General features: G+C 59.9%; 2 protein-coding genes across 13 annotated transcripts in view; one reads left to right on the top strand and one right to left on the bottom strand.

Moving 5' to 3' along the window:
* Positions 1-3764, bottom strand: part of LOC311630614 (kynurenine--oxoglutarate transaminase 1) — a 22639-nt gene extending 18875 nt beyond the window's left edge. For 2 of the 9 annotated variants that reach the window (XM_084899842.1, XM_084899845.1), the window contains exon 1: positions 2593-2706. The gene's annotated coding sequence lies outside the window, so the exon portion shown is untranslated. The other 7 variants (XM_084899849.1, XM_084899848.1, XM_084899847.1 and 4 more) reach the window with 7 other exon arrangements.
* Positions 2802-26799, top strand: LRRC8A (leucine rich repeat containing 8 VRAC subunit A). 4 transcript variants are annotated; one of them, XM_084899813.1, is made up of 5 exons: positions 2802-2944; positions 6505-6611; positions 7458-7516; positions 18480-20644; positions 25126-26799. In XM_084899813.1, the coding sequence occupies exons 4-5, from the start codon at positions 18488-18490 to the stop codon at positions 25399-25401; spliced, it is 2433 nt and encodes an 810-aa protein (XP_084755939.1). In that variant the 5' UTR covers positions 2802-2944; positions 6505-6611; positions 7458-7516; positions 18480-18487; the 3' UTR covers positions 25402-26799. The 4 variants fall into 4 exon arrangements, with proteins under 4 accessions (XP_084755939.1, XP_084755938.1, XP_084755941.1 ...); XM_084899814.1 differs by lacking the exon at positions 7458-7516 and adding an exon at positions 4761-4937 and having other exon boundaries at positions 2839-2944; XM_084899812.1 differs by lacking the exon at positions 7458-7516.

Here is a 26799-nt window from a genome sequence, read left to right as displayed (position 1 = left end):
TCAAACCCTTGACCATTCAGTGTGCAGGCCAGCACTCTAACCACTGAGCACACCAGCCAGGGCTGTTGTCATTTTTTATTTCAAAATCTAAGGTAAGAGGTCAGTACCCCTGACTAAATAGTCAGGTATCGCGTGTTTTTAAAATTCTTGCACCACACCGGTTGAAAATCACTGCTCCAGCCCTGACCAGTTTGGCTCAGTGGATAGAGCATCGGTCTGCAGACTCAAGGGTCCCAGGTTTGATTCTGATCAAGGGCATGTACCTTGGTTACGAGCACATCCCCAGCAGGGGGCATGCAGGAGGCAGCTGATTGATGTTTCTGATTGATGTTTCTAACTCTCTCTCCTCCCTTCCTCTCAGTAAAAAAATCAATAAAATATATTAAAAAGAAAAAGAAAATCACTGCTCCAGCCTTGTCATTTCTCCTTCCAGCCATCTATGCATCTTTCTGATAGACCCTCCCTTCCTCCAGTTGAGGGACAGACGTAAACCCCACCTGCGGCCAGACATTCCTGAGCTCTGAACCACCAATCAGCACTTGCCAAATACCCTAAGCCCCCATTCCTAAGTCCCTAGGTCCCTAATCACCAATCAGTGTGTGCTGAGTGCCCTAAGCCCCGGCCCCTATCCTTAAAGGTGCCTGTACCCCGGCCCTCGCTCTTCCGAGCCTCTCTGTGGAAGCAGCAGGCGGGGGCGCTCCTCCCTCCAATAAAGCCTGTGTGTGTCCTGCGACCCCGATCTCCGGCCCTCTTTATTTCATCTGTCACTTTCAGTCATCGGAGAAGCCCTCTTGGACTCACTCCACCCAGGAATGAGCCAGACGCTCCCTCCTGCGTGCTCCCAAGGCCCGAGCCCCCGCAGCACCCATCACGGATGCTGGGTTTCTCTCCCTACACTAGTGAGGCCTTGTGGGGGCTCTTTGGGGGCAACTCTCTCCGCTCTTCCTTCTCTGTGAAATGGGGCCAATCTGCCGAAACCGGTTTGGACTGAAAGGTCCCAGGTTCGATTCCGGAAAGGGCATGTACATTGGTTGCAGGCACATTCCCGGTAGGGGGTGTGCAAGAGGCAGCTGGTCGATGTTTCTCTCTCATCGACGTTTCTAGCTCTCTATCTCTCTCCCTTCCTCTCTGTAAAAAATCAATAAAATATATTTTTAAAAAAAAAAGAAAAGAAAGAAATGGGGCCAATCTGCATGCAAAGCACTGAGCAGGACAGGCGGCCGTGGTTCTCATTTTTACAGGTGGGGACAGGGGGTCAGGGCCACTGCGTCAAGGCTGGAACGGGGCAAGCCTTGCACTCCAGTCCGGAATCTGGCCTCCGATGCTGCCCCTCTTCGTCTGTTTGTTCCACTTGTTCAGTCAGAAAGTGGTCAATAAACAGCTAGTGGACACCCGATGTGTGCTGGGCCCAGGGCCAGCGTGTGTAGTAAGGTTGATAACAAAAAAGCTTCTCCTAGGGAGTGGATGGGCCAGGAATGCGGGCATGGTTAAGTCTGATCAAATAATTGAATGGACACCTCTCCCCTGGGAACTGGCTTTTCAGGTCATTCACCACCTTTGCTGAGACCACATTCCATTGTCTCCCCTTGGGGTATGCATAAAGAAGCCTCCGCCCAGAAACAGCCCACCCAAAGTCTTTAAAAGGCGCTGACTCCCCTCCCTGGGAGCTGAAGCCATCCAGGCTCAGCCACCTGGTGTGCGGAGATGGAATAAATTCCCAATCCCCCTCCATTCTGGCCTCCTGCGCTCCTCCTTCGGCCACCTAACAGGTATTAGTGTAAAATCCTCCAGGGCTCACATTCCGGCTCCTCCACTCGCTGGTTCGGAGCTGTGGCTAAGATCCAGCCTCTCCCAGCCCGTTTCCGCCCCTAATAACAGGGGACGGTAAGTCCTCCCAGCAGGAGGGCTGACACCAGAGGAGAGCTGTCACCATCCTCTTGTTTCAACAACCAACCTGTGCACATGCTGATAACTTCTTCCCCCATGCCAGGGTGGGTCCCCGGGTCCCCGATCTGCCCGGGGCCTCCGCAGCTAGCTTCCTATGCATCTTAGCAGAGCAGTGATACACACACTGGCAGACTCCCCCACCACCACCACCACACACACACACACACACGCTCCTGAAACGACAGCGCCCGTCCACGCTGTTCTACCTTTTTGCTCCTTTCTTTCCATCTAAGGTGACTCGGAAATCGTCCGGTATTCGTGCGGACTGAACGTGTTCATTTTAGCAGCTGCACAGGACGCCACCGTATGATTATTGTTTAATGTGGCCAAACGTTACTCTTATCAGGCCGGGAGCTGCGAGGACTCGAGATCCAGAGCTTCGGAGCTGGAGTCCGGACCTGCCCCTACCCGCATGAGGGGGTGTGGGTGCAGGCAGGACCGGAGAGCAGGTCAGCGAGAAGCGCGCGTAATTCATTCTCGCCGGCGGCGCCCGGCTGGGGGATCCTTGGGGCAGCCGATCTGCAATAACGGCAGCACCAATGCCGCGAGCGCTTTGGCGCAATCCAGCTCCGCACCGGCTACCAGACCCTCCGGCCTCGGCGCTTAACGTCGGGGCAGCAATGCTCAGCAAGACCAGCTACTCACCTCTGCGTCCGCCGCTGCGCCCGGTCACAAGGACTCCGCGAAGGTTAGGACCGTCCCTGTCCCTTTAAAGGGGCCGAGTCGGGGCTCCGCTACTTCCGCCCCTAAACAACATGGCGTCGGAGGGGAGGGGGGGGGCGGTGAGGGCGCCGACACGGCACCCCTTAAAAAGATGGCGACGCCCAGGCCGCCGCGTTCGCGCCTCGGGTGACGTCACTTCCGGGGCGGAGGAGACTGAGTGGTGCAGTGAGGGACAAACAAAAGGAGGCGCCGGAGGGGCCCGGAGACCGGTGGCCGGACGGTGCGGCGGGGGCCCGGGGGCTGCCTGCTGGGCGGCCGGGCGCGGCGAGCCCAGGTGAGTGGGTGGCGTGGGGGCAGGGGCGCGAGCTGTCACCTCTCAAAACCCACTCCTACCCGTCCGCCCGCCGCTAGCTGCCGGGCTCCGGGCATCGGGGCAGCTCCAGCCCCGCCGCCGGGGCCGGCTCCCGGGGGCCTCCCCCGCCCGGTCTCTCTGCCTGCGCCCCGCGCCCGGCGTCCCCACCCCTGGGGTGTCTGCGGCCGCACCCTCTCCCCGGTGCCGCGGCGCGCGAGCCCCCTCCCGGGCACCCCGTGCCTCCCTGCGCTCCACATACTGGGAGTTTCCGCCGCGGCTCCTCCAGGTCCCCTGTCATCCCCTGGGTCCCCCCCAGTTCCTCGCCCCTCCACACGCACTCTCCCCGCTTCGTAGAGGTTCCACCTCTGGCCTCTCTCCCCTGGCCAGCTCTTTCTCCTGTCCAAAGGTCCCCCTGCTCTCTTCCCCCGGGCTCCCGACCCTTCCTTTCCCCTTGCGCCCCTCCTCCCCTGGATCCGGCGGGAACAGTGCCCCGACTTGGGGACAGGGTCCCGGCTAGGCTCGGGGGCCTGTCCGGGCTGGGCTTCCCGGAGGACGGGTCCTGGTTCTGAGGCCCCGGAGTCTGCCCGTGTCCTGTGCATCCAGATGGGCCTCGGGGGCCGGCCGGTCCGCTATGGGGGAGCTGGAGATGCCGCAGAGCTGGCTCCCTGGCTGGAGGCACATCGCCCAGGGTCCTTGTGGCTCAGGATGATGCTGCTCCTTTGGTCGGCGGCTTCTTCCCCTGGATCTGGACTGGGATGAACCAAGATTGGGCCGGTCCCAGCTGATGCAACTGCTGCCTTTTTTGGAAAGGAAGAGGATGGTTGGGGGTGTCTGGCAGCCTCCCCCTGGTAGGGACTTGACTGAAAGGGTGGGGCCACCCCTTGGTGACCACAGTCCCCTGACCTGCCTCCTCCCTGCCCTACCCAGGGAGCCTTTTGAGGAGGAGGAGGGAGGGAGCTTGGGGAGGGGAGGGAATTCGGGCCTCGGTTGTGGAGGAAGGGTTTGGAGGAGCTGAAAGCCTCCCAAGGGCCTCTCACCTTTCCAATCAGGACCCCCTCGAACCCCTGCCACCCTGGCTCCCGCCCTCTGAGCAGGCGGGCTGGCAGACCGGAGGCAGATGGGAGGTCTGCTGTTCGTGGCACTTCCTGTGTAGGAGAGGGAGGAGTGGGAGTTTGATCGGAGGGACGGGGCAGTGCCCATCGCTCACTCCCATTGGCGTTGCCTTTGTGAAGGTCAGGTCTCCCTCTGGCTCGCCAGGGCGGCGAGGGCGGATGACTTGTCCCCGAGGCTGGCTCTTGGGAAGATGCTGGGCGTGAGTGACATGAGGTCTGCCTCCCTGTGTTCCCAGCTTTAGAGATTCCTTGGGGTTGGGTCTAGTGCCCCGCTGCCTTTGGGGGCTGTGGGACACAGAGCAGGGGCTGGAGACATCTTGGTGACACCCCTGGCAGGCACCCAGACCGCTTTTGTGTTCCATCCCTTGGGCACGCCCACGAGGAAGCAGTGTCCTCTGCAGACTTGGAGTGGCCTTGCTGGACACTGAGGGTTAGCCCCGATAGGTCAGAACTCGGGGATGGGGCCTGGCTTGGGGTTGCCGCCTGGACCTCGCCGGCTGGTAGGCGTTGGAGAGAAGGAATCAGTCTGATTCCTGACTCCTTCTGAGAGCGGAGGGGACACTGAGTGGGGACACTGAGGCATAGGGAATGGCCTAAGGCCCCCTGGGGAGTCAGGGGGGATGGGTGTGGCACCCTAGAGCCCAGCACACCCTCTCCATCCCTGACTCACGCGTCCCCTCACGCAGCCATCCTTTAGGAAGTGCCTGGCCTGGCCCAGGAGCTGTGCGCGGAGGACACAGTTCCTGGCCTGGTCTGAGTTGCAGCCTCGGAAGAGAGGCAGACAGGAAAACACCGCTGCAGCTTAATAATAGAAACCTGACAGCGCAGCCCAGAGGAAGGAGGCGTTAGCTCCGGGCCAATAGGTAGGGGTTGGTCCCTGTGTTTCCCAAAAGAGGAAGGAGTGGAAGAATCGGTCACAGGGAGTGCAGAGGCTGGGCTTCTAGTCCTGATATGCCACCGACAGGTACCTGGACCACGTAGTGTGTCTCCCAGCCTCCCGAGGAGGGCAGGGCGGGGGCGGAGGCTGCTTAGATGGCCTCTGGCTTCTGCCTAGGGCAGTGGTGGGCAAACTCATTAGCCAACTATCAACAGTACAACAAGTGAAATTTCTTTTGAGAGCCACATTTTTTAAACTTAAACTTCTTCTAACGTCACTTCTTCAAAATAGACTCTCCCAGGCCGTGGTATTCTGTGGAGGAGCCACACTCAAGGGGCCAAAGAGCCGCATGTGGCTCGTGAGCCACGGTTTGCCGACCACTGGCCTAGAGCTTTCCCGCCTCGTTGCCATCACCAGACGTGGGTTCACTGACTTGTCTCCCGGTGGGGCTGGAGGGACCGTCCTCTGCTCCTTTCCTCCCGGCACAGTGCCTCTTCTCAATCAGAGAAGAGGCCAAAATCTAAAATCCAGCCTAAATCGCTGGCCGAATGGTTTACTGAACAGTCATAAACTGACAATGTCATAAACTGACAGCGGAGTGCAGTGATGACAGCGCGGTGCGGGCCACATTGCAAGGCCTGGCGGGCTGGATTTGGCCCACGGGCCTTGTGTTTGACACATGTGGCCTAGACAGTGGGCGGTAAACGCTCCAGGGCGTAAATGGTCCAAAGGCTCATAATCCCTCCTAGCACCCTTCTGTCTGCACCCCCCTCCTTCTTCATCTGCACTTCCCTCTTCCCCCCACCTCCTTCCTGCTAGCTCCTGCTTCTCCTCTGGCTTTCCCCATGGCCGGCCCACACTCCCAGCTCCCGGCTGATGCTCCCTACCCCGGTGGTTGTCTGAGTCCACTCTGTCCCCTGCTAACTTGTCTTGTTCGTTCTTGTGAACATTTCAGAGCAGAATGCCGACATGTAGTAGATGCTCACTAAATGCTTCTTGATAATGGCCGTGCCTTGTGTTTTGAGTTGAAATCATGTGTCTGTGCTGAGGATTTGTCTTTACCTGGGTCTGGCCGACCCCAAAATAGCTCATCTCTCTCCACATCCCACTCCCAGCCCTGGGTCTAGCCAGGGTGACCCGCTCAGCATTCTCCAGATGCCATGTTCCTCCCCTCTGGGCAAACAGGTGCTGTTCCTTCCGCCTGGAATGCCCTTTCTCCAACTCCTCCTCTTCCTCAGCAGTCAACTCAGACAACACCTTTTCCCGGGAGCCTTCCCTGACCCCATCCGCATGGGTCTCCTGCGTAGGAGACGGAGGAGTGGAGGTTTGCTCAGAGGCTCTGGGTTCCCGGCAGCAGGGCCCTGGGCTCTCGAGAGCCACTTGTAACTGTCGACTTGGCACCTCCCCAGTAGACTGTCTGATTCCCTCTTGTCACCCCAGTGCCCAGCTGAGGGCCTGGCACCAAGCAGGCGCTCGGAAAATGTTGGTGGCACAGCAGGTAGCCCTGATAGTCACACACCTCCCTGCTGACAGTAGCTCTTGCTTCCTCGTAGGGAGGCAGCTTCCATGGAGCGAAAGAAATGCCAGGACCCTGCCCGGACAGAAGCGGGCCAGCCTCAGCACCGGCAGCCAGCGCGCAGATAGCAGAGCCGTCCCCGGGGTAAGGACCGGCCCTCCTCCGGCCAGCAGGCCTCTCAGGCGCCTGCCCAGCCCGGGAGCAAAGGGCAGTATCTCCTCCGTCTCTCAGTCCTCTGCTCTGCTCCCTGCACATCCTGGCGCTTAGGGCAGAGGTGACGGAGGACAGGATTCCTCCTGCTCCGCCCAGCTCAGCGGCCTGCTGAGCCGTGTGTGGCTGCCGTGCTCATCAAACGCCGATGTTAAGTTTCATTGCCAACCCCTGGTTTTTCTCCTTCAGCCCAGGTCTTGTCAGCCCGGCTTGTCTCGTGAGCACATTTCCCGAGGTGTGTTCCGTGGCACGCCAGTTTCTTGGGTCGCAGTGGGAAACAGCGACTGTCTGGCTGCAGGACTTCTCAGAGCCTTGCGTGCATTGAAGTGAGCACGGGGAGTCTGAGAGGGAGCGAGCGGGGCGTGTGCCCCACACTTACCTGATCGTGTGGGCGGGCCTCTTTGGGGCCTGGGGTGCCTCGGCCTGCGCTTTGGAAAACAGTTCCTAACGGTGGGAGGAGGCACGGGTCAGGACCAGCGCCTTGCAGTCAGACCTGGGTTTGCACTCCGGCTGTCTCCATGCGCGATGTGGAGCTGTGAGCCTGTGTCCTCGTGGATAAAAAGGGGATAATGTCAGCCCCCACCCCCCTTGGGGAGAGTTTGAAGGTTAAAGACGCTGACGCAGGGAAAGGCCCTTAGCTGAGTGTGTGCCAGAGCTCGCTCCCTCATCGCAGCGGTGTGTGTACGGACTGCTCTGTGACTTGGAAAAATCACCTTCACCAGTGAGCTCCTTGGATCATCTGGGGGAGCTCAGACAGTGGCTTCCATCCCCTCTTCACAGACATGGAAGCTGAGGCTGAGAGGGAAGAAGCAGTTTACCCAGACTCACCAGGAAAGAAGGTAGGGACATGGGACGTGAACCTGACCCTGGGATCCTGGGCCCGGGTCCTTCGCTCCCTGCCCCAGGCCTCCCTGACCCACCTCCCACCTCGGCTTCCGGTGAAGGAAAGTCTGGCCCTCCCTAGCCCGGATTTTAAAAGAAATAATCTTGTTGTTATCATTTCGTAATTACCAACATACCGTGTTTCCCCGAAAATAAGACATCCTCCGAAAATAAGACCTAGGGCATGGAAAGATAAGACATCCCCTGAAAATAAGACCTAGCGCAACTTTGGGGGAAAAAATTAATATGAGACACTGTCTTATTTTCGGGGAAACCGGGTAGTTGCGTGTTCGTTGTGTTTTTATCATGTTGTGGTTTTAATGTCACATGGAAAGTGAAGGTCTCCGAGGTCCCCCTCTCCGGAAGTGTGAATGGGGAGGGTCTGTTCTTCCACGTGTATCATTACTATTTGCTTATTGATCCCAGAGCACGTCCTGTTACAGCCGCTGCTCCCTGCTGCTCCGGCTTCATTAATGGTTACCCCTGGGCCTCGCTCCCAGGCAAGGGGAGGCCTGAGAGTGTGTGTCCTGTCTGAAGGTCCCGACACTGGTTCTCGAACCCGTGCCCCTTGCTCCCTTCCCCCTCCACGCGGGGCTTCTGCGGTGCGTTGGGGCATTGCAGCCGCAGAGGTGGGTGGGAAGTGCCTGGTGTGATTTTGTTGCCTCCCCTGTTTACTGGGACAAGGTCAGGAGCTCTGGGCCCTGCCCTGTCTGAGTTTCCTGTTGGTTTGGAGGAACTCCGTCCTGCAGAGAGGGAGGCCGGAGCTGAGGGCTCTGGCCAGCGATGAGCAGGAAGCAGCAGGTCTTACTTATCTGAGACCAGAATTCCTCCCCCGTGCCAGGGCCGGCGCGGAGGGATGGCACGGGCCGGCCTGAGAGGTCTGGCCTTTAGGTTTCGGCCTCCCTGGCTGCCTAAGGCAGGGAGGGGGCAGTTGGGAGGTTCAGGGGATATGCACGAGTTGTTGTGTTTGCCTGAGTCTGGCCCTGACTCAGTTTACCCTGGCAGCTCCTAGCAGAAACCCTGGTCTTGGAGCTGTGGCAATGCTGCTTTCAGGTTTGAGCCTTGAGGGTGGGCAGATGAGAGGATGGAGGGGCCTCAGTGTTGGGGCTCAGAGACCTCAGGCTGGGTTTGGGCAGGAGGGACTCCGGGCCTGGCGACTGGTTTTGTGGAACCGGGGGAGTGATGTGGCAGGACCAAGCTGGGGATGAGATCTGTGCCCGAGGAGTCTCCCTCACGTGGCAGGGGTCTCGGGCGCGTGGCCTGGAGTGGGCCTCTGCCTCCACCTCCACCTCCCTCCTTCCAGCAGCAGGGCCTTCGGGCCCCGTGTCTGGCCGTCCTCCGTGGCCGCAGTCTGAGCCCTGGGCGCCGTGCTGGGTCATGACATACATTTGCACCTTCCCTGCCGCAGCCACCGTGGAGGTGGTGTCATCGTTTCACAGGCCAGGGACCAGGGCTGGCGCGGACACGGGCTCTTGCCCAAAGTTGCCTTAACGACAAAGTCAGGACCGAACCTGGATCTGGTTGCCCGGGCAGCGTGCGCTTTCACCCCACCCTCCGCGTTTCTTTTCTCCCGTTCTCAGGCTGGGGCGGGGGTACTTCGAGTCTCCGGGGCGCTTGTTGAAAATGCTGGTTCCCCTGAGCCCACCGCCCAGGGAGCTGCAGGCAGAGCCTGGGAGCCGGCCCGGGAGTCTGTGCTTGGGAGAAGCTCCCCAGGCTGGCGCGAGGCCGGTGGTCACCGACCTGGGCCACTCTCAGCCCTGGCCCCACCTCTGCTGACAGGCCTCTGCCCCAGAGCCGAGCCCTGGGTGTGAAGCCGGCGGAGCCCCCTTAGACCGGGTGTTAGTGGCCTCCCGGATGTGTGTGTCGGGTGGGGCCATTAACCTTCCCTCCTCAAGGATGCGTGGGGCCGACGTTCCTAGAATAACGTTCACTGCAGCCGCAGACATCCCTGCTGACTCTCCTGATGCGTTCCTACTGCACCTCGTAGCAAGTTCTACATTCACACATCTCCTGAGGCTGAAAACCTCAAATTAAGTAGACAGCTACCACAGAGCCTCTGCTGAGTGGCGTTCCGCGGGAGCCAAAGTGGCTGTAAAATTCCACCGCGCTCACGTGCCAACCGGACACTCAGAGGCGCGGCCAAACTCGCGCCCTCTAACAGTCGGGGTGTGGGCAGGTGCACTGACCGGGGGTGGGGCGACCTGGCGATCCCATCCTTCAGATCTCCCAGCTGGCGCCCTGGGCAGCATCCCCGGGGCAGCCCCTCGGCCCCAGGCCCCGGGATCTCAGCAGAAGCTGCATCGGCAGCTTGGGGGCACCTGCCCACATTCTGTAACCTGTCCAGAGGCAGTGCTGTGTTTTCTGTCCTCACCAAGGACATTTTAAAAGTTGACTTTAGAGAGAGGAAGGGAGGGGGAGAGAGAGGGATTGATCAGTTATTTCCCATATGTGCCTCGACTAGGGGGTCAAAACTGCTACCTGGGTATGTGCCCCGAGTGAGAATCGAGCCCACAATCTTTTTGGCGTACAGGACGATGGACACTCCAACCAGCTGAGCCCCCAATACCAGGGCACTGGTATTCACAGCAGACCAAGACCTGTCCCTAAGGCCTCTGCCCCGCGGGCCCACACTGACACCGAGCTGCTGGGCCCAGCCCCAGAGCCGGGCTCTCTTCCAGCCCCTTAAAGTGCACCTGAGAGACACAGAAGCATCCGAGTATGGCTGCTGGGGTTCCAGAAAGAGACCTGGTTCCCATGCTCCCTCTGGAAAAGGGGTCTTGTCCCAGGAAGCATCTCTGGGCCTGGGTGCCGGGCAGGCCAGGAGCCCAGCCTTTGAGGCGATTGGCACATGGAGAGTCAGATCTGGGGGATCTTTCCCACCAGCTGGCTTTGTGTCCTTGGGCAGGTCACTTCACCTCCCTGGGCCTCAGACTTCAGGCCCTTAAAGACTCTGGTAAACCTGCCATAATGGTAACAGCAGCTAACATCACAGTGGGGGGTGCTGGGCCAGAGGTTTCTTCGGACTGCCTCCTTTAGTCCTCACCACCACCCTCTGAGGGCTGGACTCATCAGCCCATTTTACAGATGAGGAAACCAGAGTCCTGGCAGGCCAAGTGGCTTTCCAAAGGCCGCACACTGGCGCCACCCATTGGTCTGGGTGGAGCTGGGAGCTGAGGCACAGGAAGTGCTGGGTGCAGTGTGAGTAACCAGCCGCTCTAATGCCAGCCTGGAGGGGTGGGGGGCAGCCCTCACCTCCCGCTTGGCCCCCTGCTCCCCGTGGGGGAAGCCCAAGGTGGGTGTCCCTTACTGCACCCTTTGTCCTAAGGCAGGCCCCGCCCGTGCCAGTTTGCGGGAGGACAAGCCTGTTTGGGAGGCCCAGCCCGAATGTGAGAGCAGTTTGGAACTGAAACTGGTTCCCTCCCCGCTCTGGCCCAGAACGTCCCCCCTTTTCCCTTCCCCGGGAAGTGAGGGTGTGCCCTTCTCCGCAGGGAGAGTGCCAAGCCCGGCAGAGCCCCCAGCCCCAGCCGCTGACTCACTGCAGCGGGTGTGGGGGCCCGAGGGCAGCGCCTTTGCTTGGGCGGGTGTGGGCTGTGAGCACACATGACAAGGCCACCTCCTCTCTCCGCCGCGGGGACCAAGGAGGCTGGGGGCGCTGGCCAGGGAGCAGATTCACAGGCTCAGAGCCCTCCTGGGACGAGGCCAGGGACCCGGTGTCTTCCTGGGGCCTCTTGGAAAGGGCCCTGCCCCCCCTCCCTGGGAGAGGGGTGGAGAGACAGCCTCCCCCCTACCTCCCGCCTGGGAAGTCTTCCCAGCCTTTCTGAGCTTCAACAAAAGGCTCTCTGTGCCTGTTTACCCGCTGCCCTGCCTGCTGGCACCGCTCAGGTGTGGAACCCAAGGCTCTGTAGGCTGCAGAGGGCTGGAGCTTGCTGGGTGGTCTTACTCCGGGCCCGAGGGGCAGCGTGCCGTTTCTGTGCCTCCTGTTCTGTCCGTAAGAAGCTGAAGAAGGAAATCAGCAACGGGGACCAGGCTTGATACCCAAGGGGTGGTCTCGGGGCCTCTAGGTGTCTGGCCCGGCCTCAGGTATTTGTGTTTGCAGCTCAGCCCTCACCTGGGTGTCCCCCCACCCCACCCCCTTGAATCCTGGGAGGTGTTCTGCCCTGGCAGTGGGTGTGGTAACTATAGCGTGCCTTCCTGTGTCAGACTCGGGTTCTCACGATATGCATCTTCTGTGTAATCCTCACAATAAGCCTCTGAGGTGGGGACCATAACAGTCCCCTTTACCGCTGGGGAAACTGAGGCTCAGAGGGGAGCAGCTGTGGGTCTGAGCTCACCCTCCCTGAGACTGGCTCCCCCAGTGAGGGCTGTGCCCAGGGAGTGCCCGCTCCTGGGAAGGACAGGCCTTTTTCTAACGCAGGGGATGGACGGCAGGTACTTCTCGTAAACGTTTACGATCCTCAGAGACCACACCGTGAGGAAGGCCTTTGGCTTCTTCCTCCTTATAAAAGTACCACATTTGCCTGGCCCCAACCGTGTGGCTCCATGGCTGAGCATCGACCTATGAACCAGGAAGTCGCGGTTGATTCTTGGTCAGGGCACATGCCTGGGCTGTGGGCTCCATCCCCAGTGGGGATTATACAGGAGGCAGCTGATCAGTGATTCTCATCCTGGATATTTCTCTCCCTCCCTCTCCTTTCCTCTCTGAAATCAATAAAAAAATATTTTTTAAAAATGAAATAAGTAATTTGCCTGGGGTCATGGATTGTTTCATGGCAGAGCTGGATTTGAACCCGTGTCTCCCCAGCTCCAAAGCTCTTGTTCTTTGCACTCCTGAGATCAGTCTGCCGCCCCTGGGGCCTCAGGGTTGCTTATCTGACTCGCAGGAGCAGGGGTGCTGGAACCGGAGCCCCCTTCTCCCTGCCTTGTGGGCACCGTGGGAAGGGTCTGGCCACTTCCGCATCTCCGTGGGGCAGGGCAGGAGCAGGAGGGTGGTCCGGACCTGCTGGGTCCTCAGCCCACAGGTGCTGCTGCGCAGCGAGCAGCCGGCCAGTTGGGAGGAGGCTGCATCTGCTGCCCTGGCAGCCGGTCCAGTGGCCACTGCCTCCAGCTGCGCCTGGCAGGTGTGAGGGCCAGTGGCCACTGCCTCCAGCTGCGCCTGGCCAGTGTGAGGGCCGGTGGCCGCTGCCTCCAGCTGCGCCTGGCCGGTGTGAGGGCCGGTGGCCGCTGCCTCCAGCTGCGCCTGGCCAGTGTGAGGGCCAGTGGCCACTGCCTCCAGCTGCGCCTGGCAGGTGTGAGGGCCGGTGGCCACTGCCTCCAGCTGCGCCTGGCAGGTGTGAGGGCCAGAGAGGGCCAACCGGGGTGATGGTTTTGGTAAATTTTGTATGAAATAGTTTAAGCACCCAGAAAGGTATAAAACTAAAACACATGTTTTTATATATAAGACTTAGTTTTTGCAATAATTGCTTCCGATCTCTCTCTCAAATTATTTCAGGCACAGTTAAAGTATCTTTTCTAATGCCGTTTTCTCCCCACAAGTGAAATTATTACCTTCATTTTGGGGCCCGCCATGCATGTTTTTATGCCCTCACTACACATGGCACACACGCGACAGAAAACCTTATGTAATGTGTGTATCGGTCTATAGCCTGTTTTTAGTCCGTTGTTTTTGAGGTCTGTCTACCCAGGTAGCATTTTCTTTGCTTTCCTGTTCAGTTGTATTATGATTATAGCAGTTTATCCTTCCGCCCCTTGATGATACTTAGCGTGTCGCTGACCTTTTGCTATTAGGAACAGCAAACTCTTCCATGAGTATTCCTATGTGTGGCTTCACATGTATGTGTAATGCTGTTCTGTGGGACCCGTGTGCCCAAGCGCCCTCTAGGAATTCAGCATTGCTGCAGGCGCAGCGGAGTGAACCGGCATCTGGTTGTTTTAATTTGCATTCCCTGATTAGCAGGGAGATTAATAATTACTTCAGACGTTAACTTCCACTTGCATTTTTTCTTTAACTTGTCTATTCATATATTTGGCCTTTTTTTTTTTTCTTTCAACTGATTCTCCTTTTTTTTTTTTTCAATCCTCACCTGAGGGTTTTTAAAAAAATTGATTTTAGAGAAAAAAAGACAGGGAGGGAGAGACAGACAGTCATTGATGTGAGAGAGAGACATTGATCTGTTGCTTCCTGTATGTGCCTCTGCCGGGGATCGAGCCCGGAAGCTGGGATGTGCCCGGCCGGGAATGGGACTCGCCCCTTTCGGTGCAGGCGACAGCGCTCCGACCAGCTGAGCCGCCGTCCCGGGCTCGACTGCCTGTTTCTAGTGGTTCTAGGAGTTCGGCGTTTGATTTGTGATCACATGCCCCTTGGTTCCTTGACCACGTTTTACAAAATATGGGCACGTCTGTGACAGATTCTCTGCTCCCTTCCAGACAGGGAAACTGAGATCCTGGCCGAGAAGCCGTTTCCACACCTGTGCTAGGAGGCACTGCTGGCTCTGGAGGGCTGAGCGAGGGAGGGGGTGGATGCTCTGTCTGCAGGAAAGGCCCCTCCCCTGACTCTGCCTCCTTCCTTCCATGCTCTCCCACCACACCCAGTGTGTCCCAGGGCAGCTGTCCGGTGAGGTCTGCTCCGTCTGAAGGGCCTCCTGGAGGAGATCTGATGTGAGGGTGCCCTCTGTAACTGACAGGCAAATCACTGCTGTCCCTGAGCGTCAGTTTTCCTATCTGTAAAATGGGCATGACAAATAACATCCAGTCCAAAAAGGAAGGAATTTTTAAAAAATATATATTTTATTGATTTTTTACAGAGAGGAAGAGAGAGGGAAACATCGATGAGAGAGAACCATTGATCAGCTGCCTCCTGCACACCCCCTACTGGGGATGTGCCCGCAACCAAGGTACATGCCCTTGACCGGAATCGAACCTGGGACCTTTCAGTCCGCAGGCCGACGCTCTATCCTAGGGGTGTCGAACTCAATCAGAGAAGGGGCCAAAATCTAAAATCCAGCCTAAATCGCGGGCCGAATGGTTTACTGAACAGTCATAAACTGACAATGTCATAAACTGACAGCCGAGTGCAGTGATGACAGCGCGGTGCGGGCCACATTGCAAGGCCTGGCGGGCTGGATTTGGCCCGTGGGCCTTGTGTTTGACACATGTGCTCTATCCACTGAGCCAAACCGGTTTTGGCAAGGAAGGAAATTTTGATACATGCTGCAATATGGGTGAACCTGATGACATTGTGTTAAGTGAAATGAGCTGGTCACAGAAGGACAGGTAGTGTGAGAATCCACTGATAGGAGGGCCCAGGGGGTCAGGTTGATGGGAAGTAGAATGGTGGTTGCCAGGGGCTGGGCAGGGAGGAGAGAGCTTGGGGAGTTAGTGTTTAATGGGGACAGAGTTTATGTGACTGCACTTAATGCCCCTGAACTGTACACCTAAAAATGGTTAAAATGGTAAATTTTATGTTGTATGTATTTTACTACAAGAAAGCAGCGTGAGGAGAAAAATGGCACCAAAGCAATGCACCCCTCCGGGGCTTGGGGAGCCCTGGGCGTGGCCCTCGGTCAGCCTGGGCAGGGGAGCCGCTCCAGCTGTGGGGGTTGGGTGTTTAGTCACCTTGAGTCACCGGCTCCGGGGGTGGTGGCTGCAGGGAGCTCCCTGCCTGTGGGGATCCATCCATCGCTCCCCAGCGGCCTTGGGTTGGGCTGCTTCCTCCCTCTGCCCTTGCAGCCCAGGTCTGCCACCCCCTGCGGCCCACCCCTTCGCTCTACCCACTCTGGCCCAGGCCCCTCTCGGGGGGCTCTTGTGACCTCTGAGTTTATTGAGCACCTACTGTGCGCTGAGACTCCTGTCCCCAGTGGGCGCCTGGTCCTCTCCCACGTGGTGAGGAGCGTGAGGAGAGGTGTGCACCGGCCAGCGCTCACTGCCCCCGCTCCGCACTAAGCTCTGCAAAGCACGAAGGAGCGTGGACCTTCCCAGCAGCCCCGAGAGGTGTCCCGCCCTGTGCTCGTGCAGAACCTAAAGCTGCCGGCCAGCGCAGAGCCTGCCCCAGGCCCACCTCCCGCAGCCGCCTCAGCACCCGGTCGGCATCTTCTCTGCTCCTTAGCCTCAGGTGCCCCTCCCGGCACACGGGTCGTTATCCGGGCACTCCTCTGCCTCCCCCACCCATCTCACACTCACACTGGACCGAGGCCCCTGCAGTGGGGACACACCTCGGTCACTTTGCCCCACAGGACCAAGCCCAGGGCTAAGCAGAGTCCAGGATGTGCTTCGAGACCAGGTGTTTGGGTGGGGATGGGGTTGGGGGTTAAGAGCCAGGCATGCTGGGTCAGAACAGATGGGACCATTTCCTGCCCTCTGAGCCTCAAGCTCCCTCACCTGGAACCAGCTCTGTGAACAGTTCCCGCCTCAGACCAGGGTCAGGACGGCAGCGTGTGCACAGCCCAGGATAGCAGGGCCCGGAGCCGCCTCGCTGTGAGGCTGGGCGTTCTCGGTCCTGACACACCCACTCCCCTTGGAAACCACATCCTGCCTGGTCACAAACGGCCTCCACCCCCCACGCCTGGCATCCTGCATGACCCACTCAGCCTGGATTCTCCGGGCAGGCTGCCGCAGGCCCCGGGCCCTCTCCTCCTGGCCCCTCTTCTCTTCCGGTCCCCCGGAGGAGGATTTGGGGAGCCAGGAGGGTGGGTCGAATGTCTGGGTGTCTCGGCAGGAGGCTGGCTGCCTGGTTCAGCAGGCCTCCCCTGGAGTGCCACTTTCCCGGGAGTGTGGGTGGTGAGGAGCAGCTGGTCATTAGAGGGCCCGGGCCTTCCTGTGGCTGCGCTCCTGGCCTGCGCCTCTTGGCCTCAGCGGGAGGCTGACCTGGGACGGAGCCACCGGCCAGGGCGGAGCTGGTGTCTGCTGGCCCTGCAGTGACCTGGGCTCTGGGGCTCGGGAAGCGGCACTCTGTGCTCTGTCTCCTGGGGCCCTGGGCAGGTGGAGAGAGGCCAGGCTTTGGTAAGGACCCGAGCAGGGAGGTGTCGGGGCTTGGTCTCAGCTCTGTCCTCGGTTTATAAGAGTGACACTGGGCGGGTGACTCGAGTGCTCTGGGCCTTAGTTCCCCCATCTGTGGAATGGGGCTGAAGATAGCCCTCCATCCTGGCATCTAAGGGTTCCACGAGAGGACCCCATGGTGAGGGCTAGCTCGGTGCCCCGGTTTTTCCACAGGGTCCTGTTTTGCTTTCCTTCTATCCTCCCCACACATCCCAGCATGCTCTAGAAGGACAGGATGGGGAGTTTGCAGGGAAGCCCTGTTTTAGGAAACATTCATGCTGTTGTCATTATTTATAGTATGAGTAATCAAAATAAGGTGGCCCAGTCCCATAACCTGGCACCCTTGTTCCTCTCCCAAGAGAAACAGATCCATTTGTCAAAACACAGGATTTAACCTTCGTTTAAAGTCTAGAGTACAAAATAGGGTATAAAGAAAAATCACAGTTTTATTTTTATTTTATTTATTTATTTTTTTAAATATATTTTATTGATTTTTTACAGAGAGGAAGGGAGAGGGAGAGAGAGTCAGAAACGTCGATGAGAGAGAAACATCAACCAGCCGCCTCTTGCACACCCCCTATTGGGGATGTGCCCGCAACCAAGGTACATGCCCTTGACCAGAATTGAACCTGGGACCTTTCAGTCCGCAGACCGACGCTCTACCACTGAGCCAAACCGGTTTCGGCCACAGTTTTATTTTTAAAAACATACACAGAAAGGACTAGAAGGTCATTACTCATTGAAAAGGTAGCAGTGGTAACTCTGGGCGTGCTTTCACAGGGACTTCAGTTCCAGCCTCACGCTTTTCGTCTTTTCCCAGGCCTTCTGCAAACATCAGGTACCTTCTCGTCCCATCCCTGACATGGCTCGTTACCGGAGCACCGGGCCTTGCAGAGCGACACAGAGGAGAGTCCTTGCCCACGTTTATTCCGTGGCAGCCTCCTGTACGCCACGGGCTGAGTTCCTGAATGTGGCTTCTCAGCTAGTGCTTCCCAAACCTGGCCAATCACTAGTGTCACCGAAGTCACGTATTAAAAAATCACCCCCTACATCACCCCCAAAAATCAAATTCCTGGCTCTACCCGGGATCTGCGGAATTGGCCTCTTCTGGGAGGGACCTGCTGCTGCTGCTTTTAATTTCTGTATACACACACACGGCAGACGCAGCCAGAGGCCATTTTCCGTAGTGCATCGTCAGGATCTGCCTTTCTGCTTCCAGCTGAGAACATGTTGTTCTCTTGTCCCCTCACCCAGGAGCTGCTCCTACACTTCCGGTGTGTGTCCTCCGGTTCCCCCAGGGCTCCCAGAATCCTGTGTGGACATAACTCTATGCACACACTGAGGCGTGCTCCGACTTCCCTGTTTGGCTTACAAAAGTGAGCCCCCCTCTGCATTTGGCTTTTCTCAGACTCTGAGAAACGGCTTCAGGTCGCTGGCTCAGCTTCCCGGCAGCTGGCTCTGAGTGAACTGGTGGTTTCAACAAGCCCCTCCAGTCGGTCTGACCAGTAAGAGCAAGCATGTCAAACTCAGAGGCTAACGGGCCAAATAAATGAGGCATACAGGCCACGAGTTTGACATGCTTGAATAAGAGGATAGGGTCTAGCCGATATCCCAAATGCTCCTGTGAGCCTGCATTAGCCACCTGTCATTGTGGGTCCTCAGCTCAGTGCTCAGTCTTCCTGTCTGTGAAATGGGGAGGCTGCCTGCCGCCCCCACAGTGGTTTCCGGAGAAAGGCTGATCTGGGGGCTGCCACACGAGTGGCAAGCTCTGACTCCCAGCTAGACTAGAGGTGGAATTTTGGACAACGAGGTCATTGTCCCTTCCCTTGACCCCTGGGTCCCAGAAAGCCAGGCCGCCCTGCAGTAACCCCTCCTGTGGGTGCCTTTCAGGTTGAACCATGATTCCGGTGACCGAGCTCCGCTACTTTGCGGACACACAGCCGGCGTACCGGATCCTGAAGCCGTGGTGGGACGTGTTCACCGACTACATCTCCATCGTCATGCTGATGATCGCGGTCTTCGGGGGCACGCTGCAGGTCACCCAGGACAAGATGATCTGCCTGCCCTGTAAGTGGGTCACCAAGGACTCCTGCAACGACTCCTTCCGGGGCTGGGCCGCCCCCGCCCCGGAACCCGTCTACCCCAACTCCACCGTCCTGCCGGGCCCCGACACCGGCCCCACGGGCATCAAGTACAACCTGGACCGGCACCAGTACAACTACGTGGACGCCGTGTGCTACGAGAACCGCCTGCACTGGTTCGCCAAGTACTTCCCCTACCTGGTGCTGCTGCACACGCTCATCTTCCTGGCCTGCAGCAACTTCTGGTTCAAGTTCCCGCGCACCAGCTCCAAGCTGGAGCACTTTGTGTCCATCCTGCTCAAGTGCTTCGACTCGCCGTGGACCACGCGGGCCTTGTCAGAGACGGTGGTGGAGGAGAGCGACCCCAAGCCGGCCTTCAGCAAGATGAACGGCTCCATGGACAAGAAGTCCTCCACCGTCAGCGAGGACGTGGAGGCCACGGTGCCCATGCTGCAGCGGACCAAGTCCCGGATCGAGCAGGGCATCGTGGACCGCTCGGAGACGGGCGTGCTGGACAAGAAGGAGGGGGAGCAGGCCAAGGCGCTCTTCGAGAAGGTGAAGAAGTTCCGGACCCACGTGGAGGAGGGCGACATCGTGTACCGCCTCTACATGCGGCAGACCATCATCAAGGTGATCAAGTTCATCCTCATCATCTGCTACACCGTCTACTACGTGCACAACATCAAGTTCGACGTGGACTGCACCGTGGACATCGAGAGCCTGACGGGCTACCGCACCTACCGGTGCGCCCACCCGCTGGCCACGCTCTTCAAGATCCTGGCGTCCTTCTACATCAGCCTGGTCATCTTCTACGGCCTCATCTGCATGTACACGCTGTGGTGGATGCTGCGCCGCTCCCTCAAGAAGTACTCCTTCGAGTCCATCCGGGAGGAGAGCAGCTACAGCGACATCCCCGACGTCAAGAACGACTTCGCCTTCATGCTGCACCTCATCGACCAGTACGACCCGCTCTACTCCAAGCGCTTCGCCGTCTTCCTGTCGGAGGTGAGCGAGAACAAGCTGCGGCAGCTGAACCTCAACAACGAGTGGACGCTGGACAAGCTGCGCCAGCGGCTCACCAAGAACGCGCAGGACAAGCTGGAGCTGCACCTGTTCATGCTCAGCGGCATCCCCGACACCGTGTTCGACCTGGTGGAGCTGGAGGTGCTGAAGCTCGAGCTGATCCCGGACGTGACCATCCCGCCCAGCATCGCCCAGCTCACGGGCCTCCAGGAGCTGTGGCTGTACCACACGGCGGCCAAGATCGAGGCGCCGGCCCTGGCCTTCCTGCGCGAGAACCTGCGGGCGCTGCACATCAAGTTCACGGACATCAAGGAGATCCCGCTGTGGATCTACAGCCTGAAGACGCTGGAGGAGCTGCACCTCACGGGCAACCTGAGCGCCGAGAACAACCGCTACATCGTCATCGACGGGCTGCGCGAGCTCAAGCGCCTCAAGGTGCTGCGGCTCAAGAGCAACCTGAGCAAGCTGCCGCAGGTGGTCACGGACGTGGGCGTGCACCTGCAGAAGCTGTCCATCAACAACGAGGGCACCAAGCTCATCGTCCTCAACAGCCTCAAGAAGATGGTGAACCTGACCGAGCTGGAGCTCATCCGCTGCGACCTGGAGCGCATCCCCCACTCCATCTTCAGCCTCCACAACCTGCAGGAGATCGACCTCAAGGACAACAACCTCAAGACCATTGAGGAGATCATCAGCTTCCAGCACCTGCACCGCCTCACCTGCCTTAAGCTCTGGTACAACCACATCGCCTACATCCCCATCCAGATCGGCAACCTCACCAACCTCGAGCGCCTCTACCTGAACCGCAACAAGATCGAGAAGATCCCGCCCCAGCTCTTCTACTGCCGCAAGCTGCGCTACCTGGACCTCAGCCACAATAACCTGACCTTCCTCCCCGCCGACATCGGCCTCCTGCAGAACCTCCAGAACCTGGCCATCACAGCCAACCGGGTGAGTGGGGGTGCTCAGGAGGCCCGGTGTCTGGGGACCCCCACCTGTGGTTCCCAGAACTGCCTAGAGGGGCCTCTAAAAATACAGACTTCCCGGCCCCACTCCAGACCGGCCAGATCAGGACCACAGTTCTGCCCGGAGGGACGTGCGGTCACGTGGGGTCTGTCTCCCTGGTGCCCGCGTGCAGGTTTCTCAGAGGCAGGATGTGCAGGGCAGGAGGTCCACGGCCTGTGTTTCTCTCTCTGTCCATCTCGGGGTTGGGTGCGGGAGGTGGGACTTAGCCTGGATCTAGCGGGATTTCCCCAGCTGGGTCCAGACCAGATTTGGGGCTGCAGGAACGGGAACTGTGGTGGCTGCCGTGCGCCGAGGGGAAGCCAGCCGCCTCCACAGCTCCTGGCGCGCCGCCCTCCCCTCGCCCCCGCGTTTGGGCGGTGGAGGGCAGAGCCGGGCGTGATTGGGGCTGACTTGCCACCACCTCTCTGGAGAGGATGTTGTGCAAACCGTTCGGGAGGCCACGCCCTGGAGACCGTTGCCATCCCTGGCCTGGGAAGCCCCCCGCCCCTCCGAAGAGGCGGGGTGGGGTCAGGGCAGGTGCTCCCGCGGTTTTGTGGTCTGGCCTGTGCAGTGAGAAAGCACGGCCACTGAGGAGGCCTCCCGCTCCCCTCCCGGCACCTGCAGGGGGGGTGACGGTGGGAAGAGCAAGTTGTCTGAGTCCCTGCTCCCAAGATGGCAACTCCTAGTGAGGTGGGCAGCGATGGAGCCGTGGCCACGGGCTGGGATGGGGCTGATTCAGACACCGCGCCTGCGCCTCATCGGACACAGTGGCATAGAGCAGCCCGGTGGGTCAGAGCCGTGCTGTGTGTCAGCCCTGAGGGGGCAGTGTCCCTGCATCCCCCGTGTCCCAGCAGCCCTGAAACGCCCTGCCCAGGCAAGGACACGCCTCTCGGTGTCACTTGGACTGGGGGTCCAGCTGTGCCATTTAGAAGCGCCCCTCTTCCCGGAGCCTCTCTGACTGCAAACAGCCTGTCCCCGTATATCAGAGACGGGGGCACGTCCTGGTCCCTTCCCCGTTCGGACTGTGAGAATGCCTGAGGATGGACAGGGGAGAAGGTCAGACCCCAGGTGGCTTCACCCTGAGAATCTGCCCCTGGAGCTGGGCCGGGGGGTTGCCCCAGAACACAGCTCCAGCCCAGGGCTTGATGGGCCCTCCTCCCAGGCTCCCCATCCTGTCCCCCACCCCAGCTGCCCACCCCAGTGTGCCTGTGAGGTCCTTCTGCTGGCTGAGGTCACCCTCGGGGAAGGAGCTGGTGGCAGGCAGGAAGGCGACCCTGTTCGGTGCATTGCTTAGTCACGTCCTGTCCCGCCGCCTGGAACGCCAGGGGCCTTCCCGGGAAACAGCTCACTTCCCAGTCTCAGGCTCCTCCTCCTCAGCTGGAGCCCTCTCCGGCCTCAGGAGCCTGCAGGTGGAAAAGCAGGGTGGGTGGCCCAGCTCAGGCCCTTGACGAGCCTGTTCCCAGTGTCACTGGTGCTAAGGGGACCCTGACAAGCAGGCATCCGCTGTCCACTCACTCAGTCACTTGTTCATCGATGTGGCAGGTGTTCTGAGCACTCTGAGCGTGGTGCCGGGGACACGGGCATGAGCAAGGCCCACGGTGTGCCCACCCTGAGCGCACTGTCTGGTGGGAGAGACACTCGGCACAGAGAGCCTGCGCCCACACTAACCCGGGGCGGGGCCTCTGGGAGGAAGGAGGTTCCACCGGGCCCTGCAGGAGGAGGAGGAGGCAGCCAGGTGAGAGGGGAGGGTCTGGCAGGTCCAGTCCCTGGAGTAACTGACAGCTGAGGGCGAGGACCAACGGGGAGGACCATGAGCCAGCGAAGTCCAGAGGAATTTGGACTTTCCCTGGGGGCAGGCCCAGGCTGTCCGCCAGGCTGGGAGGAGCATCCTGTTCCTCCCACTTCCCTTCCAGTGAGCGGCTCTACCTCGTTCCCATTCCTCCGACCAGGCCAGGCTCTCGGGACAGGACCTGGCTTTTCTGCTCAATGCAGAGGTCCGCCGAGCTCTTGCAGATTAAGTGAATAGAGGAGCAAGCTGACTTGCAGTTTCGAGATTGCTCTTGCTGCCCCGGGAGGGGCGGGGTGGGGTGGAGGGGGCAAGGTGAGCAGAACGGTGCTGGTGGAAACCCGTGTGGCTGCAGAGGCTGCAGGGATGGGGAGAGAGGATTTCCAGGGTTTGGGGTGGGACCCACAGAATGTGGGCTGGCTGGTGACTTGAGGCTGCCGGGGGGAGAATGGGAAGAGTGTTTGAGACAGGACACGGGAGGAGGCAGGTTTTCAGAGGAGATTGTATGTCCAGTGCCGGGTGTCTGGGGCCCTGGGATGTCCAGGAGGCCATGTTGAGTCAGCCTAAAGCTCAGGTGTCATTGCCCAGGGCTCGGGGAAGGAAGGAAGTCTGGTGGAGCTTCCGGGTAGAGGGCAGAAGAGCAAGGCCAGGCAGGGTGTGGGCTCATGGCACTGAGGGGCCAGGGGGAAGGAGCAGGTTTCAGGGGTGGATGGGGAGGAGGCTGGGTCACACCGCGGGCTGAGGAGGGATGGCAGCTTTCCAGGCCATTGTTGGGGAGGTTGGAGAATGGTGGAGCAGCCCCAGAGGCTTCTGGGAGGTTGTCTTTTTCAAAGATCAGGTAGATTGGAGGCCACCTCAGTGCTGGTGGGGGGGACACTGAGGTCCCTGAGGAGGTGGGACCGAGCAGGACTGGGGACGAACAGCACCTCAGGAGGAAGGGCGGGAGCCACTGCAGCCTCCTTCGTGCGTCTGGAGAGAGGGCATGGCTGGGCGGGGGTGGTCCGGGAGAGGGTTTTCAGGGAGGGAGCTCTGCATGTGAACCCTGGCTCCGTCCCTCATCCCCGGAGCCTCTCCCGGGCTCTGACCACGGCCTGTGCCACCAGAGCGTGCCACTGTGGGGGCAGTGGGTGTCTGGAAGCTTTGGCCTCTCGGTTCTGCTGGAGCCCCTGTCCCATCTTCCTCTCGCCGTCTGTCCCTGCACTGGCCCATTCCTGACCGCTGGGCACAGCGTGGCCTCTGCCACAGCCACAGCCACACGGGTTTTCTGCTACAAGGACACGTTCCTCACCTGGAACGAGTTCCTCTCCAAAGATGGCCGAGAGGGCGAGAGCCTGCGAGGTGGAGGCCCACGTCTGCCCAGAGGCCGCAGCACAGATCCGGCCGAGAGGCGTCCTCAGCTCAGCCTTCGCATTCTGCAGCGGGAAACTGAGGCCCAGGCAGGGGAAGGCTCTGCCCGGGCCGCCGAGCGCCGTACTTGGCAGAAGGGAGCTGTGGCGGGGCTCTGAGTCAGCAGAAGCAGGGCCGGCCCTTCCTGGCTCTGCACGTCCCATTTCACTTCCCCAGCGTGGCCTCCTCGCAGGACAATGGGCCGGGGCCGGGCAGCCTCAGTGGTTAGGACTCCTCCTGCGCGTTACCTCTGAAGGAGGTCATCTCAGGACGCCCTGGCTCAGTAAGAGCGCGTGCTGCTAGCTGACACTCGGGGAGGGCCGGGGAGAAGCTGGCCTCCCTGTGCCCGCAGACCGTCCCCACTCGGCCCTGTGCTCGCTCCTTGTTCCACCAACAGTGCAGACGCTTAGCAGAGTGTGTGCTGTTGAACCAGGTTTAAATGTTAACTCCACCTTCCTGGGCAAGTTAGCTTCTCGGGGGCCTCAGTTACCCCATCTGTAAAATGGGAAGAGTGTTTGCGGAATATTTACAGCTCCGTTCTAGGGTTAAGAGAGTTAAACCGGATGAGTGCTGAGCTGAGTGTTGCCCATTACTCTGCTTTTGCAAAATCAGAAAGAGGGGACTCTGCCTTGCACTGGGCTCTGTGCTCTCCTGAGCTGCCTGGGACTTGACAGGAGAAAACGGGCCCAGGGAAGAGGGGGTGACACAGCTGGGATTCTCCCGCCTGTGCCAGCTCCCCCTGTTCCCAGCAACACGTAAGGGTGAGGAGTCTTCTCAGCGTGCTGCTCTGCTCTCCTAAACTGTCCTTCACCAGCCAGGACCCACAGCCTGGCTCCCGGGAGCCCTGGGTGGGGGGAGGGAGTGTCCATAGGAGCTGGCTAGCGGGATGTGCTCTTAGGGTGCCAGGTATGGAGACAGCGGGCTACAAGGTGGACCCGGTCCTGCCCGCTCAGAGCTCCAAGTCCCGGGGTGGCAGGCGATCAGGCAGTGGCAGCACGGGGACGGCAGTGCTGGGGGCACAGGTGCCGGATTGCTCAGGAGGGCATGGGAGGCTCCTGGAGAAGGTGACCACAGAGCTGAGGCCTTACGTGCAGGCGGCGGTGAGCCAGCCTCTGGCCCGGTGGTGCTGGAGCGGTGCTGGAGCGGGCCTCAGAGAAGGTGCCGGTGCCCGGGGGAGGGGAGGGGAGGGCAGCCTGGGAGCCAGAGGCCCTCGGTCTGAGTCCTGCCCACCTCACCTCCCCCTCCTTCCTTCCAGATCGAGGCGCTGCCCCCGGAGCTCTTCCAGTGCCGGAAGCTGCGGGCCCTGCACCTGGGCAACAACGTGCTGCAGTCGCTGCCCTCGCGGGTGGGCGAGCTGACCAACCTGACCCAGATCGAGCTGCGGGGCAACCGGCTGGAGTGCCTGCCCGTGGAGCTGGGCGAGTGCCCGCTGCTCAAGCGCAGCGGCCTGGTGGTGGAGGAGGACCTGTTCAACACGCTGCCGCCCGAGGTGAAGGAGCGGCTGTGGCGGGCCGACAAGGAGCAGGCCTGACCGCGCGGGCCGCCGAGCGCAGGGACCACCGGCCTCCTCCGGCCCCGGCCCAGGAGCCCGCCTCGGCCCGGCAGGACGGGAGCTGGGCCCGGGACCGCAGCACCTGAGGGGCTGGCCCCTTTGCCTCTGAGACTGTGCCGCAGGCGCCTGCGGGGAGCTGGGGACCTGCGATCCATCTCAGAGCCGTGTTTGGACAATCAGGCCCCCTCCCTGGAGGCCGTCTCTGCCCCAGGGGCTGCGCCATGCAGAGGTTCGGGGACATCACCTTAGCTCTTGGTATTTATTTTCTCCACCTCCGCTCCCTCCTCCAATAACTTACACATTCCCAAGGAGCGCTCCCGTGGGGGTGTTGGAGGGAGGGGGGCTGTTTTGCTTTTCCTTCTGTGGCGCCGCCAGCATTCAGTGCCCACCGGGACCTGAGCAGAGTGGCCAGGGAGATCACCCCGGGGTGCCGGGCTGGGCTCGGGGGCCGCGTGGAGAGCAGGCCCCAGGTGGGAAGGCCGGGCCTGGGGCTTGCCTCACCCGCTTTGGCTTTTTTTTTTTTTTTTAAGTCACACTTTTTTTAAGCTTTGAAAACGGAGGGTTTGGGTATTAAAAAGAAAAAAACTTAAAAAAAAAAAAAAAAGACACTAAAGGCCAGTGAGCTGGAGTCTCAGGGTGGGCGCAGCTCCCCGCGGGCGGCAGGACCGTGTTTCCTCCCGGGGTGTCTTCCGAATCTGCTGACCTTGGTCCAGAGTTCTCTTTGTTCCTCTCCTCCCCTGGGGGGCGGAGGGGGGGGGACTTTGCTGTTTTGTTTTCCGTGTCTTGTTTTCCTTCTCCCCCATGTGTCTTGGCAGGCGCTCACCGCTGTGGCCGCTGGCCAGAGGGAATGTTCTGGAGCTGCCAAGATGGGAGGAGACTCGGGCTGGCTACTCCCCGGGCGAACGGTGCTCCCTCCTCCCTGCCCCTCGACAGTGTTAGGAGCCAGGAGGGGCTGCCTCTCGGACTCTGCTTCCCCACCTCCTGTGTCATGAGCGTGCCCGGTGCCGCCCCTCGCCCCCGCTGCTCCCGTCCGCACAGACGGTGGGAGGAGGCGGGCGGCGGCGGGGAGGTCGCCTCCGGAAGAGGGGGCTCCCCAAGCCTGGCACCCGGGGCCCACTCAGCACCCGGGGCGAGAAGCCCTCACTGTGGATCGGTCAACGGGGTCCGCCTTAGATCAATCACTTGGACACTAAGGCACGTGTCAGCGTCTCTCGTCTGAACAATCACGTCTCTGTCCCTCTGTGTGTTCTGCGTCGCGTCATTGAATGTTACCCTCGGAAATAACGCACACTAGCCTCTGACAACCACGAAGCAATCCGTTACCTGTGGGTCTGAACTGTAGACTCATTCGAATATCAAATAAAGCTGTAACAGAAA

Source organism: Pipistrellus hanaki (genome assembly GCF_964339955.1).
Source record: "Pipistrellus hanaki genome assembly, chromosome: 11".
Classification (NCBI taxonomy): domain Eukaryota; kingdom Metazoa; phylum Chordata; class Mammalia; order Chiroptera; family Vespertilionidae; genus Pipistrellus; species Pipistrellus hanaki.
Note: the sequence above shows the minus strand (reverse complement) of the source record. Positions and strands in the feature narration are given on the sequence as shown.